The 17449-nt window shown below is 50.7% G+C and overlaps 1 protein-coding gene across 1 annotated transcript in view; it reads left to right on the top strand.

Annotated features, from left to right (window-relative positions):
• LOC116873062 (constitutive coactivator of PPAR-gamma-like protein 1) overlaps positions 1–17449 on the top strand; it is a 97284-nt gene that overhangs the window by 65383 nt on the left and 14452 nt on the right. Inside the window, exons 13-14 of the mRNA XM_032866715.1 lie at positions 6425–6674; positions 13574–13688. Of these exons, the coding sequence (XP_032722606.1) occupies positions 6425–6674; positions 13574–13688 (365 nt within the window). The remainder of the gene's footprint in view (positions 1–6424; positions 6675–13573; positions 13689–17449) is intronic.

Below are 17449 nucleotides of genomic sequence, written 5' to 3'. Positions count from 1 at the left end.
AGTGTGTGATTCACGGGCATTATAGGTAACGGTGAATCTCTAGGTGGAAAGATGTGTCCCTTTGACCTCTGAGTCCATGGGTTAAGAGACTGTGGTTAGCTCTGTAATGAGTGGCTTTAGAATCCAGGTCTGTTTGGTCTTCTTGGGGACCTGATACGCTTGAATTTGTTTCATGCATTGGTTGTCTTAATGAGGGGAAAACAGTGTTAGAAAAGGTTTTTAGGTCAGTAATGCCTGCCCTTAGTTGCTGACTATCATGGTAACCAAGTGCCCGCTTTCTACAGGGGGAGTTATGTCCTTAGGCACTGTTGGGAGCCTTGAGCCGGAACACTGGCAGCTTTCCTAGAGCAAACCTTGTGTGAGGGAGGAACGTGCGCACTGGTGACCTTACACCTCTCACGAACAGTGCATTACAGTGGTTCCCCAAGGACTGCTCGCTGAGGCCTGCTCTTAGATCCCAGCTGACTCTCGGTGCTAATGTGAGATGCCCCTGCCATGGGTTTCCTGCCTGAAACAGGTCGTAAGTGATGGTGCATTTCAGTGCTGTTAGGGAGGAAGCCCTTGGGGCTGTGGATGAGGTGAGGATGGTGGTGGTCGTGCTCGCAGCAGTTGCTCCAGAGTTCCTGGTCGGCAGGGTTTGAGAGTTGAGTCTGCAGAAACCTGGATTTACCCCTGGCCACTCTTAAGACCATCTGTGGATGGAATGAAGTCAGTGGCACTTAGCACAAGAGTCAGAAAGCACTGACCGTGCACCATGAGCTCTTTGGGGCAGGTTTGTTTCTCAGATGCCAGCTGGCCCCGCGGTCTGCGCCATGCATCCCAGGTGAGCCAGCTGTCTGAAGCAGGTGAGGCTTCTGGCCCAGCACGGTGTCAGCATGCTGGGTGTACAGACGCAGGTTTGATGTGCTCACTGTGACAGCTGGGGGGATCCCTGGGAGGGCTTTGTTGTCAGAAACAGAGGGCACATGGAAGTCTAAGGGATTGTTTAAAAGTATTGAACTCTCACCACATTGAAGACATGTACCCATTTGGAAATGTAGTGTCTCTCTCTCTCTCTCTCTCTTTTTTTAAGGAGGCTTCGGGCCCAGTGTGGAGTCCAGTGCAGGGCCTGAACCCATGACCCTGAGATCAAGACCTAAGCCAAGATCAAGAGTCAGACACTTAACTGACTGAGCCACCCAGCCACCCCGGAAATGTAGTCTCTTGATCAAGACACAGGATAAAATGTTTCATAGTCTATAATGAGTGCTCCAGTGCTTGTGTGATTTAGCAAAGGTTCATTTTTAAAGTCATATGGTTAAAGCGGGATATCCACCATCAGATCCTTAAAAACTCTGGCCTGTGAAAGTCCTACTGAATTATGTGTTGGCAGACTGTTTTCCATGCGTCCATCCCTGGATTCCATTGTTTTGCTCTTAGGAGATCCATCAGAAGCTTGTTTTATACGACAATAAAATGCTCAAAGTCACCAACAGGGGGCCCATGCGGAAGTCTGCAGACCTGGCACAAGCTATTAACCCCGGGTTCTGAATGGGGACAGAGGCAGTTGCTTTGGGGTGAGGTGGGTGCAGAGATCTGTCTTTGTCATTGCTGACACTTGGGCGGGGTCCAGGGACAGTCGCCAGGCCGGAGGTTTGGAGCATGAAGCTCCCACCTTGCTGGTGTCTCCAGCCTTGCTGCCCCCCCCGGGGGTGCCCTCAGGTGCCCTTCCAACCCCCCAGGGCCAGCAGGAGGGGCGGGAAGAAAGGGGGCCTGGTTCCAGAAGGACTGCAGGGTAACAAGGCTCCTCGGCCACTGGAGAAGAGGTAGAAGTCCAGGAGATAAAGCTCAGTGATGGGCGCATTTTCTAGTTATTGTTCCTTTATGAAAACTGGCCTCTGTTTTCTTCAACAAGACTCCCCAGGACCTCAAAATTAGGTAAGAGAAACAGGTTTATACACGGTGAAGGGACATAAGGTATAGACAAAAGATGAAAATCTCCACTTTCTAAATAGTCAAGAAAAGCCAAGAGAATATAGATTTTTTTCATGGTCCAGTTTGCTTTTTGCTTTAGAAATTTTGTTTGTGCCAAGTAATTGGTTCTGCTAATTAGAAAGGAGTAAAATTTAAATTGTTTCACTATGGATTATATTATAAAACAGAATAACATGACCCATATTAGTGCGTTTTAATATGTGTGAAATTTTGTTGTCATACACATTTCCCCTGTGATTTTGTGAAGGCTATTTATGTTTATCTGAATTTCCTTACTCTACAAAGCGTTCCAGGAGTAGCCTTGGCTACCGCCTTTTCCTCACCGGCCTGCGAGCAGCTGAGCCTGAGGGGCAGCTGCACGGGCGGACAGCTCCATGCGGCAGTCTGTGGGCCTCCTTCATGTGCATCGCAGGTCCTTGCCCTCCTGGGTTCTGATTTGTTGGGAGCACCAGGCTCTGGAGCCTGCGGGGAGGGCACCACACACGCGTTCACACGGGAGTGGAGAGCCGGCTGGACCCCGCCGCCTCATGCGTCGGCTTCCTGTGGGAAGGAAGGCCCAGCTGCCGTTGTGCCCAGTGTTCTGTTTCTGTGTAGATACCGAAGAACCAGATTTTGTTTTCACTTGTGTGGTTGTGTTGTTTTTTTCTACTGTGAGGCTCAGCAAGTGTAGCATTCGTCCTCCCGACGTGCGCACTTGCACACATGTCTGCTCACAGGCCGTAGGCCCAGTGGGCCATGTCGTGGGAGCGGCTTGTGTCCATCTTCTCCCTCAGCCGTACCTGTGATGTGTGCGTGCGCCCCTCGCACACTCAGGCTGTAGCGGGCATGGCTGGTGCTCACGGTGCACCGACCCTGGGCTTAGGTGTTCTTCATCACATGGCTCTGTCAGCAGCCACCTCCGGTTGGTTGGAATTGGCTTACGAAATGAACCATTTTCATTATTCCTGGTCAGGGATGGATCCCAGTCAGTTACAGCAGATTTGCAAGGTAGCTGGCCACCCTGTGTTTCCATGTGACGCTAAAGACGATGACTCCCATCGGGCACTTTGGTAAAGACGGTGCATCATAAACGTAGCCTCTAGCAGTACAGAAAACAACACGCTGGAGTTGTTTTTGCCGATGTAAATGTTGCTTTAATGCAGGAGAAGGAAGATAGTCTCCTGTTCAGTGCTTTCAGGTCTGCCTGAAAGGGTGAGTTTTTCTGTTGGTGGAAAAGCTGAGTTGAGTGTTTGCTGATGGCACAGCTGGGTCTGTTGACCTCTGGGGATGAGGTCATGTCTTACAACATGGACTTGTCATGGCCATGCTCTTATCTGAGTTCTACATGTGTGTGTTCAAGGGGTGTGTAATACCCCAGCTTCCCCATGGGTGATCCCCACGTAACCAGTGCTTTTCGCAAACACAGGAGCCCAGTGGATGTGCTGTTAGCTCCTCTGCCTCTATTTGTCCCTGCGAGTGGAGTCACAGAGCCTGAGCCCTCTTTCCTCCCTGGCAGGGGCGTGTACGCATATGTGCACATGGGCTGTCGCATGTCACCCTGGAAATTGACATCCCTGGGGTCCTTTATCAACATTAGGCTTTCAACGAGTTAACTGTGGTCGACCTCACATGCTTGCAGCCTGTAGCCATGTAACAGGCAGGAGGTGCCTATGTTTCCTTCCCAAGATTGCGTTCCAGTGAGTCCTCAGCCCCTTTCTGTGGTGCCTGGTCCCAGGGCTGGGCCTTAGGGTTTAAGGATATCCTGGGTGTGACATGGCATGTGGGGATAGGCCCCTGAGCCTCCCCGGCCTCCCCAGCTCCCTCCACTGCCTGGTACATAGAAGGTGCTCAGTAAATGCATATGAGGTGATTGGCCTTAGGTTCCAGCACTATTAAGTGGTATGCAGAAAGATTTCCAGAACCAGATACACACATATTAAAGATAAAACAAGTTGGGAGCTGCTTTGCTCTCGGAACAAAGTTTTGTGTTCCTGCACTTGCATTTCCTAAATTAGATTTGAGCTGTTCATGAGTAGTGGAGATGGGCAACAAAAATACTTAGAACGACAAGAGGAAGTGAATACACGGGACCCCTCTTTCAGAGGGAGCACAGCCCCTCCCCGCCTCGCTCCTCGTGAGTGCAGAGTGTGTCCCCAGCAGTGTCTCCAGGCAGTTCCCGGCAGTCGCTGCCAGCTGGAAGGATGTGCGCGCAGCAGCTCTCCTGGAGATTGGGACACATGTGGGACCCTCTGAGCCCGCTGTGCGCACCACTGTCTTGGAGCCTGGGGGATGCGGTGGGGACAGGTGGGCATGAGAGGCTGGCTCCGTGTCCCCCACCTGCCTTCCATGTGGGGCCTGGGCCTCAAGAACAAGAGTGTGCTACCCAAACCTATTTCCAGATGAAAGCAAGACATGATAAAGTAAAATGACCTTGGTAGGTGTTAGCGAGCAGCGGGGTCAGAAGTGGAGATGGACTTAGTGGGGATGCCTCCAGAGTGGACTTTGATCAGAGACCTGGCGCCGGGCAGCCACCTCGTGTGAGCATGCGTGCATGTGTGTAGGTGTGCATGTGCGGTGGGGAGAAAGTGAAAGAACCTAGATGAGCTAATCCTACAACCAAAGATGAAATCTAACCAGTACCTTTAATACTTTGCCGCCAAAATGAACATGTTACAAAATATATTCGTGCGTTTTTGCATTTTTGGCATGGAAATGTACTTGTGGATTAATCAGTAGACACACATAGCAGCCTGCTGGTTAAGGGCTTGTTTTGTGACCAGCCTTGGCCTGCTTATCCGGGGCTGACGACTGCCAGCCTCTGATACTAGTTGGGCCGAGGGCACCTTGTGGTGACACTGCCCGGTGTGCGTGCTGCATGTGCCGAGACTTGGCAGGCGTGGAGCTAGATTGTGAGTCCAAGGACAGGGACTGTGTGGGTGCGTGTCTGGCGTCTCAAAACATGGATGACTACAAAGATGCATGTGTTTATATATATGTGTGTATCTGTTTGCACTTGATGGACTTTAAGTATTTTATGCGTTTTAGATTTTTTTAGTACTTAAATGTTAAGATACTCAAATGTGAATGAAAGGGATTTCCCCAGTGACAAAACAGTAACTTTTTTGGAAGAAGACAGTTCTGGGGAGCTATCTCGACCTGTACCCTGCTCCAGTAGCCTGCTCCTAGGGGTGGGTTCTCAGGGCTCCACAGCAGCACACCTTTCCCTGCCTTGTCTGCGGCTGGGTGTGCGGAGCTGGCTGTCCTGTTGCTGATGTCCTGTGCGTCCGGATGTCTGGCTGCCCACATTCTCCAGGACCTTGTGCAGATGGGACGGGGTGGAGCTGCAGGTGGTCCTTCGGTCATTCCACCAGTTGGAATGTGGGCCTTCAGTCTCCTGTCTGCCTTGGGAGGAGGTACATTCGGGAAAGTGAACCCATCTGGGCTGCTGTCATTTGGGTAGAAGGAGCCTGTGGAAGAGGACAGTGGAGTTCCAGTGCCATCTTGGTTCTGGGTAGGCCCCATTTGTACTCCGGTGCTCTTGGGCCCAAGTGAGCTGGCGTTGCCTAGGAAATGCACACCCAGAGCCCAGCATCGGCCTGTCCCATCAGTGCCGCGAGGAGACAATGGAACGCAGTCCCTGTCGTGGCGTGCCGTGTCTTCACTGCAACTCCCCCATCACACTTTATCTTACTGGATTCAAACTTACATGGGAAGAGGTGCTTGTTGGTGCTTTAGGAATTAACAGAGTCGAATAGTGGTAAGACGGCTAAGGAGAAGAGGCCGTAATTTTGTATTAGATTAGCGTGGACCTTCTTGCCTTTTTGGAGGTGAAATGGGGAATTTTATTCTTTGTCTTCAGTCCTGAATAGAATTATCGAGTGCTGATATCACCTGGGATTTCAAAACCGAATCTTGCCTCGTTTTGCCACCTTACTGGGCTTTTGGGGTCTCACTGCAGGAAGCTTGTTCTTGCTCATCTCAAAACACAGTTTAACAGGGGCGCCTGAGGGTGCCCTCAGCAGACTGGCACCAAGTGCAGGTTATTTCTCAAATCTGATTAGTGAAGATATCTGTGTAGAAAAGATTAGCTATCTCAATTGGATTTCCTTTGGATTTCCATGATAATCACACACTTCTGTGAATTTTAGCAGTTATTATTAAAACTTAACAGACTTCACGTTTTCCAGTATCCTTGATTTATACATACTAGTTATATGGGGAAATCGAATCATGATTTGACTGAGGAGAAACTTACTGGTGGCCTGAATGGAAATCTGATTGAACCATGAAAGTGCGTCGGGGACAGAACGTTCTAGACCTGAGGACTGGTGGCCAGTGGCTTGCTGATGAGAGAGTGTGTGGTGTGAGCAGTAGCATCTTCAGACTGTATTTATTGGAGGGTTGGGTTTGTTTCGGCTTCCGGTGGCTGAGCTGGTCGTAAATGGTTCTCCTCTGCTCTTCCCTCCTCCAGTTCCACCTGTGATCATTAAAGAGTGGGCAGCTTACAAAGGGAAGTCTCCACAGACGCCGGAACTGGTGGAAGCGCTTGCCTTCAGGGAGTGGACCTGCCCCAACCTGAAGAGGCTGTGGCTGGGGAAGGCAGTGGAGGACAAGAACCGCAGGATGAGGGCCTTCCTGGCCTGCATGAGGTCAGACACGCCAGCCATGCTCAACCCGGCCAGCGTGCCCACCCACCTCACGGTGCTGTGCTGCGTCCTACGGTAGGTGCGGCCGGGCGTCCCCAGATGCCTTCTGTGTGGCACATGCACGGCCGTGTCCGATGAGTTGTCTTTGTACTGTAGTCACGTCTGTGATGGAAGTGCACGTGCATTTGGGTTGATTCTGCGTGGTATATTTACGGAATGGGTGCATTTGGTGAATGTCTTGTGTGTAAATATCATACTGATTTTAAACATGCTCTGTCCTTTAAATATTAGCAATTTTGAAGGCTGTACATATTATGTGATACTTAGAGTTCTGTAGGGAGAATGTACCTCTTTTATCATGTACAGATTGGTATGGACGTGTGTTATTGGTTTTATTCCTGACGTGTCCTTGTTTATTTGGTGGCTCAGATTGTTCCAGCTCGGGCATCAGGGGCGCATTCATTGGGCCCTTGTGTCCCTTCTCCCCCAGCACACTCTTGCTTTCTAGCACCACAAGATGCCATGGCTTGTCCTATATCTTCCCTGTTTTGCCTCAGATCCTGTCCTCTCCAGGGGGCTGGCTCCTTCCCTTGGAGAGGGATCGAAAACCTGGATCTGGGCACTGCGTGCTGCCGTGCCCTCAGCCGACAGGCCCCATGTGGGTACTGTTGGTGCTGGGAGTGAAGTTGTGTTGGCATTACCTCAGTTAGCTTCATTACTTTTTTGAGGGGTTTTTTTGAACCAATTTCCAACTTGGGAAAAAGTTGCAAGTACTGTATAAAGAGCTTTTTTTGTTTAAGAGTTTAATTTTTTTTTTAAGATTTTTTTTATTTAATTATTTAACAGACAGAGATCACAAGTAGGCAGAGAGGCAGGCAGAGAGAGAGAAAGGAGGAAGCAGGCTCCCTGCTGAGCAGTGAGCCCGATGCGGGGCTCGATCCCAGGACTCTGGGATCATGACCTGAGCCGAAGGCAGAGGCTTTAACCCACTGAGCCACCCAGGCGCCCCAAGAGTTTAATTTTTTTTAAAGATTTTATTTATTTGACAGAGAGAGATCACAAGTAGGCAGAGAGGCAGGCAAAGAGAAGGAAGCAGGCTCCCTGCCGAACAGAGAGCCTGACACGGGGCTTGATCCCAGGGCCCTGAGATCATGACCTGAGCCGAAGGCAGAGGCTCAACCCACTGAGCCACCCAGGCATCCCAAGAGTTTTGTAATTTTTTTAAAATTGAATTATATAATATGCATTATATTAGTTTCAGTTGTACAGCATATTGATACAATAGTCACGTGCATTTCCAGTGCTCACCACACACACAGACTCCCCAGTACAGCGTAGAAACTGGTGGTTGCAGAGTGGGAGGTGATGGGGGGTGGGCAAAATAGAGCCTTTTTTTAACCCACACATTGGAGTGTGGTTTTCGAACAAACAAGGACATTTGCTGATAGAAGCACAGTGTAATCACCAGAATCAATCAACATCATGCCTTATTTCTGTCTTAACTTCAGAATCCGTTTCAGACTCTCTCTTTGTGTTTGGAGGTAAATTCCTGTTGGTTTTTCTGCCGAACGCTGGGAGGTCCAGCAGCCCCTCTGTTGCTGTGGTCTCTTGCGGGCTGTGTGCCTGCGCCCCAACCATGAGGTGGGGTGGGTGTCAGCAGGCCTCTGCAGTGGAGCCTTTGTTTCATGCGAGGCTGTTTGTATAAACACTCCACCCTTCCTCAGACCTCCAGGGACTCCCAGCTTCTGCCTTCTTCAGTGGCCTCCAGGCTACTCCTGCCATCGCTAAGTCTGGTGCTTTGTTGTCACCGGCTGGGGCTGTGTCAAGCTGGGCTGTGTGTTCTGACAGGTCTCCATCATCCTGGGAGCACCTTCCTTCTTCTCTTTCTCCAGGCAGCCCTGCTTCCTATGGGTACAGACAGTCAGGTCTCCCAGGCCCTCCCACACCACATGGCGGCCTCTCAGCCTGCGGGCCCAGCCCTATGTGTCCCTCCTGCCTGGCCCCCGACTCCCCTGTTTCTCCCCCTGGGCTGAGCACGGGACAGAGCTTCAGTCGAGTGTTCGGTTCCCGACATTTCTTACATTCATCATAGGCTTTAAGGTCAGTGACTCATGTAGAAGCCTCTGCTTCACCAGACTGAGGTTGGCTGACACAAGCGTATTGAGGATTGCTTTGTGGGAGAGACTAGATCTTTGTTTCAAATCTCCTTTTTTCCTTGAATGGAAAATTCATTTATGGACCTCTTTTTTTTTTTTTTTAAAGATTTTATTTATTTATTTGACAGAGAGAAAGATCACAAGTAGGCAGAGAGGCAGGCAGAGAGAGAGGGGAGGAAGCAGGCTCCCTGCGGAGCAGAGAGCCCAATGCGGGGCTTGATCCCAGGACTCTGAGATCATGACCTGAGCTGAAGGCAGAGGCTTTAACCCACTGAGCCACCCAGGCGCCCCTATGGACCTCTTTTTATCAGTGATGATTTTGGATGTTCTGAGATCAAATTAGCAAGAATAAATTCAGTTGATTGTGTTTCTCTCTTCCGAGTTTAAATTGGTGTGTGGCCTTTGACCCCAGCGGACTGCTGACTGTCCGCCATCCTGGAGAGAGGCTCTCTTGCCGCCTGCTGCACCCGAGGCCACCCTCCTCACCTGGTCTCCATCCTTGTCCCGTGGCCCCTCCTTGGCTGTCACTCTTAGGCCTTTGTAAAGTCTTCCAGATTTCAGGATTGTTCTGGTCCCCGTTTTTAAGACAGTCTTTATGGTTGATTTTTTTGTGTGGTTGTTTGTAGAAAATATACTCATTTTAGAACTTGGGAAGATTATTAAATGTGACTGTCATGAGAGGCTCTAGCACTCTGATGAGAGGCAGGTGACCTGCTTGGCTGTGGAGATGGGCGGACACCTGAGGTTTCTGGTGCGGAGAGCCTCTCACAGTTTCAGGTCCTGAGGTGGTGGAGCTGGTTGGGGAGACAGTCAGGGAGAGGTGAGGGACTGAGGTTCACAGGGCAAGTACCTGGGGACTTGGGGGCTGGACACGAGTAAACAGGCTGGTCCACTCCCACTAAGAGAGTCTGTTCTACCTTCTGCATTTTAGGCTTGGGGACAGGCAGGTGATAGGCACACTGCACAGACCCCTTTGGCTCATGGCACGACCTCAGGTCATGGGGATAGGCTGAGTCGGAGGTCTCACATTTTGTAGGGGGTGGTGCATGGAGGGGCCAGGAGGAGGGGTCAGGGTTGATGTGTGCCTCTGAGGCCCTGGGGTCGGGCTTAGGTCCCGGGAGGGGAGGCATTGAGGCCCTATGGGTGCCCAGCGGATGACTATTGCCGGATAGAATCAGTTCCGACCTCAGGTTTGGCGGCTCACCTCTTGAAAATCAACACTCGAAAGACAGGTGAGGGTGGGAAGTGAGAGGTTGCTTTATTCAGAAGCCGGCAACTGGGGAAGAGGGTTGACTAATGTCTGGAAGGCCACCATCCCTGTCCAGGCCTAGCAGGAGGGTGTTGGAGGGGGAGGTGCGGGAAATGGGGAGGGGGCTGCGAGTGGGGGACACGGTGCCCAGGTGGTTGGCTCTGTGTCCATGGGACCCTTACGGACTTGCTGGCCTCTGTGGCAGGTGTTTTCAAATGTGGTCAGGCCTTATCTCCAGGGAGTCTGGTCCTTCACTCTCAAGGCCAATGGTCTGCAAATCCAAGGAGAGAGGGTTAGTTTGCCGTGGGCGGGGACGTAGGGCAGTGAGCAGGAGCTGGTAAGTGTGAGGCTAGCTCACTGCCAAGGCCATGGGAGTGCGGCTGCTGACCCCTGGCTGTGGTGGCTGCGCGGGGCAGGGCTGGTGGTCAGCCACGGGGTTTCCCTTTCGTTAGCTTTCTTTTTTCTTTGTCTTTACTTTTTGGATTTTGTTTGTTTTGCATAACTTCAGACTTGAACAGATTGGGAGAGGAGTTCGAGGACTCTGTGGCGGTCCTTCACTCAGAGTCTCGACATATTCGTTTTATTGCAGAGGATTTTTCTTGTTCTGTTCGTGTGTCCTGGCCCTTGAGTGGAAGTTGTGGGCCTCTTCCCCTGAGCTCTTGGGTGTGTGTTTCTAAAAACAAAGACATTGTCAAAATCAGAAAACTCCTCTTAGTACAGCTCATGTATATGTTTTTCTGAGATTTTGCCAGTTGTCCCAGGGATGTCCTGCATCAGCAACAGGTGACTTCAACTCGTGCTGGCATTCAGCTGCCAAGTCTCTCCCAGTCCTCGAAGCTTCCAGGCTTCCTCTGGGTTGATGCGGAGCGAACACTGGTTTGTCTGCAGGTAGTCCATCTTGTAGATGGCACATGAAGTAACGGGGCGACAGCCCCAGGAAGCTGTCCGTACAAACGGGCTCCCAGACCTTGGCTGCTGCTTGTCTGCCCCCGACTGGACTGTTTCTCTGTCCGTGTGTACCAGAGTCTCTTTGCAGTGAGGTCTGTTACTGTCTCTGGGCAGGTGGTCTGACAGTGTGGTGGTAGTTGTGGTCTTGATGCCTGTGTCCCTCCTGGGGCAGTCAACACTGTGACAGCAGCGGTGAGTGGGAGGATAACAGTCAGATCTCTAGAACCATCCTTGCAAGGGGGGTAGGGTGGAGGTGGGATGCAGACCTGAGCCGAGGTTCAGTGTGGGGTTAGAACGGGTGTCCAGAATAGGGCAGTAGGCGGCCTTCCCGGTCTACAGCTGAGACAGACGGCCCTCATCCCAGAGAGCTCATGTTCTGAGCCCCGGGCTGGATTCAGTCCTGGTGGGACTCAGGTCAGTAGGTAGATAAGGGGATGGAGGGCTTAAGCCCTGGAGCGAGACGCAGGCAGTTGGTGGTACCTGTGCCCGCACCCTGGGGAGCACAGCCTTCCCGGGGGGCGGGGGGGTCGCACTGGGACCTGCCCCTGCCTGGCCTTGCAGATAGCCTACTGTCTGTGTGGGTGGAGCAGTGTGGCAGGTAGTGGGGCAGGCCAGGCCACTGCCCGTCACGTTCACTTTTGACCACGATGCCGTGGGGATGGCCTGTGTGGTGTGGTTTAGTCCAACCTTTCCGCTCATGCGTCGTACCCTTGTGCATCCAGAAAGAGGTGAACGGTGGTTTCTAGGGGACTAGAAAGGGGACTAGAAAGCCAAACGGAGGAGATACAGGTATTCTAAACAAAAACACTGTTGTTCAGCTAAACTGACTCCTAGGAGTCTTTGCTGCCAACAAAACCAGCCTGCCCCCGGGATGGCATTTTTTCTCATTCATCATTTTAAAAGGAACATGGGAGGGTGTGCCGGGGAAGGCATTCATGTCTTGTGGGCATGCAGGGTGACACCGGAAGGCTGCATGGCACCAAGCACATCCTGAGCCAGTGCTGTCCTCATGCATGTGTTCGAGACAGCAGCTCTCGTGTTCTGCGCGTTTCGTCACCATCCAGGTGCAGCCCGATGTGCAGGAAGAGGCCATACACAGACCCCAGTGTTTCCCACAGCCACTGTTGTTGGACGGGGGGGCCTTGTTCACACTTGCTGTGTCTCACATCAAGCCCTGACTCAGACTGTTGTCCCTACAGCTGTATGGGTGCTGCCTTTGTCACTGTGGCCATCGACAGTTCCATGAAGTGATACTTACATGTCTGTTAAAGACACCCCACTAACCTGAGTTCCCACAGATGCAGCGTCTACCACTCATTTGCCTGGACATTACCCGTACTTCCTCCTCGCACCACGTCCTGTTCCTGAGAACGTGGAAGCTTTGCCGCGGGTCCCCGTCTCTGAGGTGGGGCAGGGTGGCCCCTGGCCTGGGGTTGCCGGAGCCATGGGGCTGGGAGGTGGGATGTGCCTGTGTAGACTGGTGCCTGGCACCTGCCGAGAACTTACGGTGTTCTCTTGAGGTTTTCATTGAAAATACTTCTCCTGATCTACTGGACAGAACCTCTTGCTTTGCCTGTTCATGCACATTCCCGTGGACGAATATTGATTATTACTGACACAGGGCTCCACACCAACTTGCTCCTGCTTTTATTGACTTAGATTTTTAGCTTGGAGAGAACTTCCTCAGCAGACAGGCCTGGGAAGGGCTTTGTGCATGTCATGGCTCTTGCAGCTGTGTTTTAACTGCCCATCAGAGGTCACAGAGGGGTCTGTCACCCCAGGTTATTTTTAGCGACCAGCAGCAACTTGACTGAGTCATCCTTCAGGTTTGCCAGGTGCAGGGCTGGGGCCATTGGGCTCTCGGGGAGACTTGGGCTGAGGCCATGGCAGCCATGCCTTGGCTCGGTGGCCTGGGGTTGACACGGAGGCAGGGCATGTGGCGAGGCAAGTAAGGAGGAAGACCGTGGATGCTGGTGGATCCCAGGCAGATGGCACAGATAGATGTTTCAGATTTGAAAGTCAATTTCACCCCAGCTGCTCATACCAGGGCTGCCCCCCAGATGCCAGGGTGTCCAAGGGTTGTGGGCTCTGGTGGTGGAGGCCATGACATCAGTTCCGGTCCCTTGGGCCCCTTCCTGTCCCTTCCTCTGGTGTCCACACGCCAGAGCCCGAGCCTCTTCTGTGCACGTGTCTCACACTCGCTCCTCACCGGGAGCTGTGTCTTTTTTATTTGTACCTAGAGTCTGCCTCCCAGGTGTCTGGTCTTGAATTGAAATAAATAAATAAATAAATAAATAAATAAATCGTGTAAGCTAGTGCTTGAAATGTATTTTCAGGGTTTGAATACCGAAGAGAAGCCGTGTCAGAAATCCCCGAGCAGTGGCTTTGCAGCACGTGCAGATGTGCTGCGCTGTTTTAATCACTCTGAAAGCAAACATTGTGTCAAGCCCAGGTGCCTTACACGCGTTTGTAGCTGGTGTCCTGCAGTGCACATAGAAGCTGGGGGAGAACTCTTGGTTCAGTGCGCGTCATCTGAGAGTCCTTAGAACCTGGGCGCCAGGCTGTGCGTGTGACCAGTGACTGCTCCATCCTGACACCAGACCCTCTCTGTCCACCTGTAGGTATATGGTGCAGTGGCCTGGAGCACGGATCCTGCGTCGCCAGGAGCTGGACGCCTTCCTGGCTCAGGCGCTGTCCCCCAAACTCTATGAGCCTGACCAGCTGCAGGAGCTTAAGGTAATGGACAAGCCTCATTCCTTGTGTTGGGAAGTGTTGCTTTGGAGTTCTGTGATGAGGGCTGACCTCACCGGGCAGAGCTGCTGAGAGCGCTAGACTGGAAAACCGAGCCGCGGACTTGGGAGCCTTCAGGGCAAAGGCAGTATCCTTCCCGGTGATGGAAACAGTCAAGTCTCCTTCTGTCCAATAGAGGTTTTCCCTCATCACCAGGGGGTGTTTACTCTTATTTTCACATCAGGAAGTGAACTTGCTTGTTTGAGGTGGGGACCCTGAACCCTGGGGAGGGCTTGGTCTTCAGGACTGTCTCACATCTGGCCAGGATTCTTTTCTCATTTCGTTCTGTTGTTCCTAATAACAGCATTCATTTTCTCTAAAAAGTAGTCTTGGCCCTCCTCAATTGTAAACCCCTTTAAAAGCCACTTGAAGAACAGTGTTACACCATCATCCCTGCACCCCTTTTACTTAGCGTTTAACATCGTAATCCTTTTAATTTTTCCTTCCAGTAACTCCTTTTGTTCCTTATTGTTTTGGCAATGTTAATTTTCTCCAAGTGGTCCCCTGATTTTTCGGGGTGCTTATCTTTTCAGTGCACTTGGGTTAGTCGCTGTGTTCGCACGGCTGTACTTGCTTTCTGTAATGTCTGGGCTAAACTTTAGAAAGTTTAAGACTTTCCAGAGTTAGCTTAATCAGTGGATCTGCCTTAATTTTTAATGTACAGGGTTTGTTTTTCCTTTGACATAGTTTTTTGTTTTGTTTTTTGTTTTTTAAATATTTGATTTGTAATCTGATAATCTCTTTTGACAAATTGCCTTCACTTTTAGAGCTTTTTGCCATTCTTTATGAAGGCATTCTTTCCCTGGAGGGGTGTTTGAGGCTCACTGTATAGATTTTCAGTATTCCACAATTGGGGCCCAATCAATGTCTGGTTCCCCTGAATTATTGAGTTAAATTCAGTAATTTGGTGTTGAGTAGCCCTCGACCATGCGGAGCCCAGGTCACATGTGGTCTCCCTAAGCTTCTCATGACTTCAGCACAAGCTAAATGAGACAACAAAACTTAGAACCCACCCCAAATTATATTCTTTACTTTGCAGATCAAGCTTTTCTGTTTGTTAGACAGAAATTATTTTCATTTGTAATGTTTTCGAATTTAAGTTTTCGTTCTAGAGTATTTGGCGGGGTGTCCCCGAAAGGCTGGCCCTCAGCGCAGGCTCTCGCTCCCGTGCCCCCGGCTGGTGGTGCCATCAGCTCTGTCTTCGTCCCCAGCCTGTGCTCAGGGGTGTTGTGAATACTTTGACTAGCGTGTGCTGCCATCCCTCTACCTCTACTTCCTGTTTCTCTTATTTAGATTATTACATCAGTATTGACATCCCAGTTCTGAAAATCAGACCGCCAGGTATCAGGTATGCCCACCAAGCCTTACTCACCATCAAGTTGCTTTTCCTCAAAGTTCATCTTCTCTCCCATATCCTTTTCATTTTGGATCAACACACAGGGTGTAACTTTGAAAGACAACCACACTCTGAGCTTTCATTTTGGTTCTTTTGAGATCTTAGTGCTTTCATGGTTTTCTCCTGATCCTTCCTCTGAAGCCAGGTGTTTCGAGAGCTGTGTCTAGAAAGATCGATTTTATGTGCAGTGACTTGAGGCCCGCCGCTGTCCGTTGGCTCTTGCTGGTCTGGAGGCTTGCCTTCCCTTCGAGGACGGCCCGCACCTCCGGTAGTTCATTCACAAGCAGCCCAGATTCCGGAGAGCTAGAAGGGGGAAACAGCATTCACGGGGGCGGGGGGGGGGGGGCTAGGTAGGTGTTTATTTTACTTTATTTTACTTTAAGATTGAGGATTCTCTCAGCTATCAGATTGAGAACTGGTAGGAATAGACATTATTTAAATGCTACAGAAATCTCTAGGCAGAGCTGAGAGTCCCAAAATGCAGCGACAGAAAAGTAAATTTTAAACTGCTTTTTCATTTAACATTAAATTTTTTATATATATCAAAAGCAAGGATGATGCTTTTCTATGAAATGCCATTTCACTGTTTGGGATATAGTCAACTCTTGATTCTGGTGATTGTCTTAGGGGCCTTTGTCCAGTTTGTGGATTGCCCAGACCCTGTTTTTCTTCTCTCATTTTTGTCCAGTCTGTGCTTTTTAGAATAAAGAGGAAGAGAAAAGAGCAAGACCCAATTCTGACTTTGGCCTCTCGTTGGGTTTTCTGATGGGAGGTGTGGTGGGGAAAGATGGTGAAAGCGTTAATTCAGAATGACTTGGAAGAGTGCATCTTGTCCGTGTGCGCTCCATCTGCCTGCTGTGACCACGAACAGCTGCGTGTCAGGCGTGGCTCATCGCAGAAATGACAGGGATCCATGGCCCTTGTTTTCCCTGCTGTATTTTTTAGGTGGTTCTCCTGGGCTACCTGCATGAAGGTCGTGGTGAAGGTTAATCAGCACCGACCATGTGTCTGGAGGAAAGCAAGGAAAGGGTCAGGAGAAGGATGTTTGTATAGGCTCAATATTTGTCTAGTTCCTCTCTCCTCTGCTCTTGACGTCCCTATAATTGCTTTAAAGTCTTCTAACAGTTTCACCTAATCAGTGCACAATATAAAAGATGGAGGAGGAGGAGCTCTAAGACCCTATCAGGGCCCTGTGGCTCCTGAAAGCGTCAGAGTGTGTGCAGGTGGGCGTGGTCAGTCAGAGGAGGGGTCAGCTGCCCAGCGGAGAGATGCTGGGCAGGCAGCCTCCCCGGCATTTGGCTCTTGAGCTAATTGGACAGAGAGTGAATTCCATATTTGTAATTCCTAGGAAGTCAGAGAACTGTGTCACTTTCTCTAGTTGAAGGACTTTGGATACTGTGGATGATTTTCTCTCTCTGAGTTAGAGAGTGAGGCTGGGATACAAGTATCACAGCCACACCCGTGAGCAGGGGCTCAGACTCCGGTGCTGCTGGTGACCGGTGTTAAGACCCTGAGCGCTCTGTGACTGTGTGTCCCCCTCAATGAGGTGGAGTGTTAGGAGCAGCGTGTGTGTCGCACAGTGGTCGAGATGTAAACGAGGTAATGCACGTGAAAGGGCACGCAGCGGCACGCAGTACATGGGTGTTGTGGTCCCTGTGGGTGTTGTGTAGCGTTATTTGTGTAATTAGCGTATAGGGAAAGAAATAGAAAACACTCTGTGAGGTAGTTTAGAAATTGTTTGGGTGAGGCAAGATCCACTCGCCAGTTGAGATTTTATTTACGTTATTTGAACAGCTTTTATTTTGGGAATTTTTTCTGTGAAATTATGGTAGTTGTCATTAGTAAAACTATATGACTCGATAATAATTTTTGAAACCCATACCAATGGTTCCTTCACTGATGTTGAGTCCGTTTAGAACAGGTGGATGTGTGTGTGGGTGAGGCTGACTTCCCTACCCCTTCCGACAGCTCCCTGGGAGAGCGCTCCACGTCTGCCCACCTGCGCGCGGGGGGCTCCGTCTTCCACGTGAGGCTGGCATGGGAAGCCAGGCACTGGCAGCAGCTTCCCCAGAAGGCACTGCCGGGCTGCAGGATGGCACTGGGTAATGGAGCAGCCTCCGCGCCACCCCTGGGGTCCCCTTGGCCTGTTCCATGCGAGGCCACGTTCCCAGGGTCAGCTTTCTAGAAGGCATGTGAGAGTCTCTGAGAAGAAGAGACTTTTCACTTCAAGTGAATTCTTTCTCCATTTTTTCCCTCTGTTTCCCTGTTTTCTTCTCATAGGAAATGATCCTGGTCCCATCCCGCAGCCCCG

The sequence above is a fragment of the Lontra canadensis genome, unplaced genomic scaffold (assembly GCF_010015895.1).
Source record: "Lontra canadensis isolate GAN:19392208 unplaced genomic scaffold, GSC_riverotter_1.0 scaffold31, whole genome shotgun sequence".
Lineage (NCBI taxonomy): Eukaryota > Metazoa > Chordata > Mammalia > Carnivora > Mustelidae > Lontra > Lontra canadensis.
Note: the sequence above shows the minus strand (reverse complement) of the source record. Positions and strands in the feature narration are given on the sequence as shown.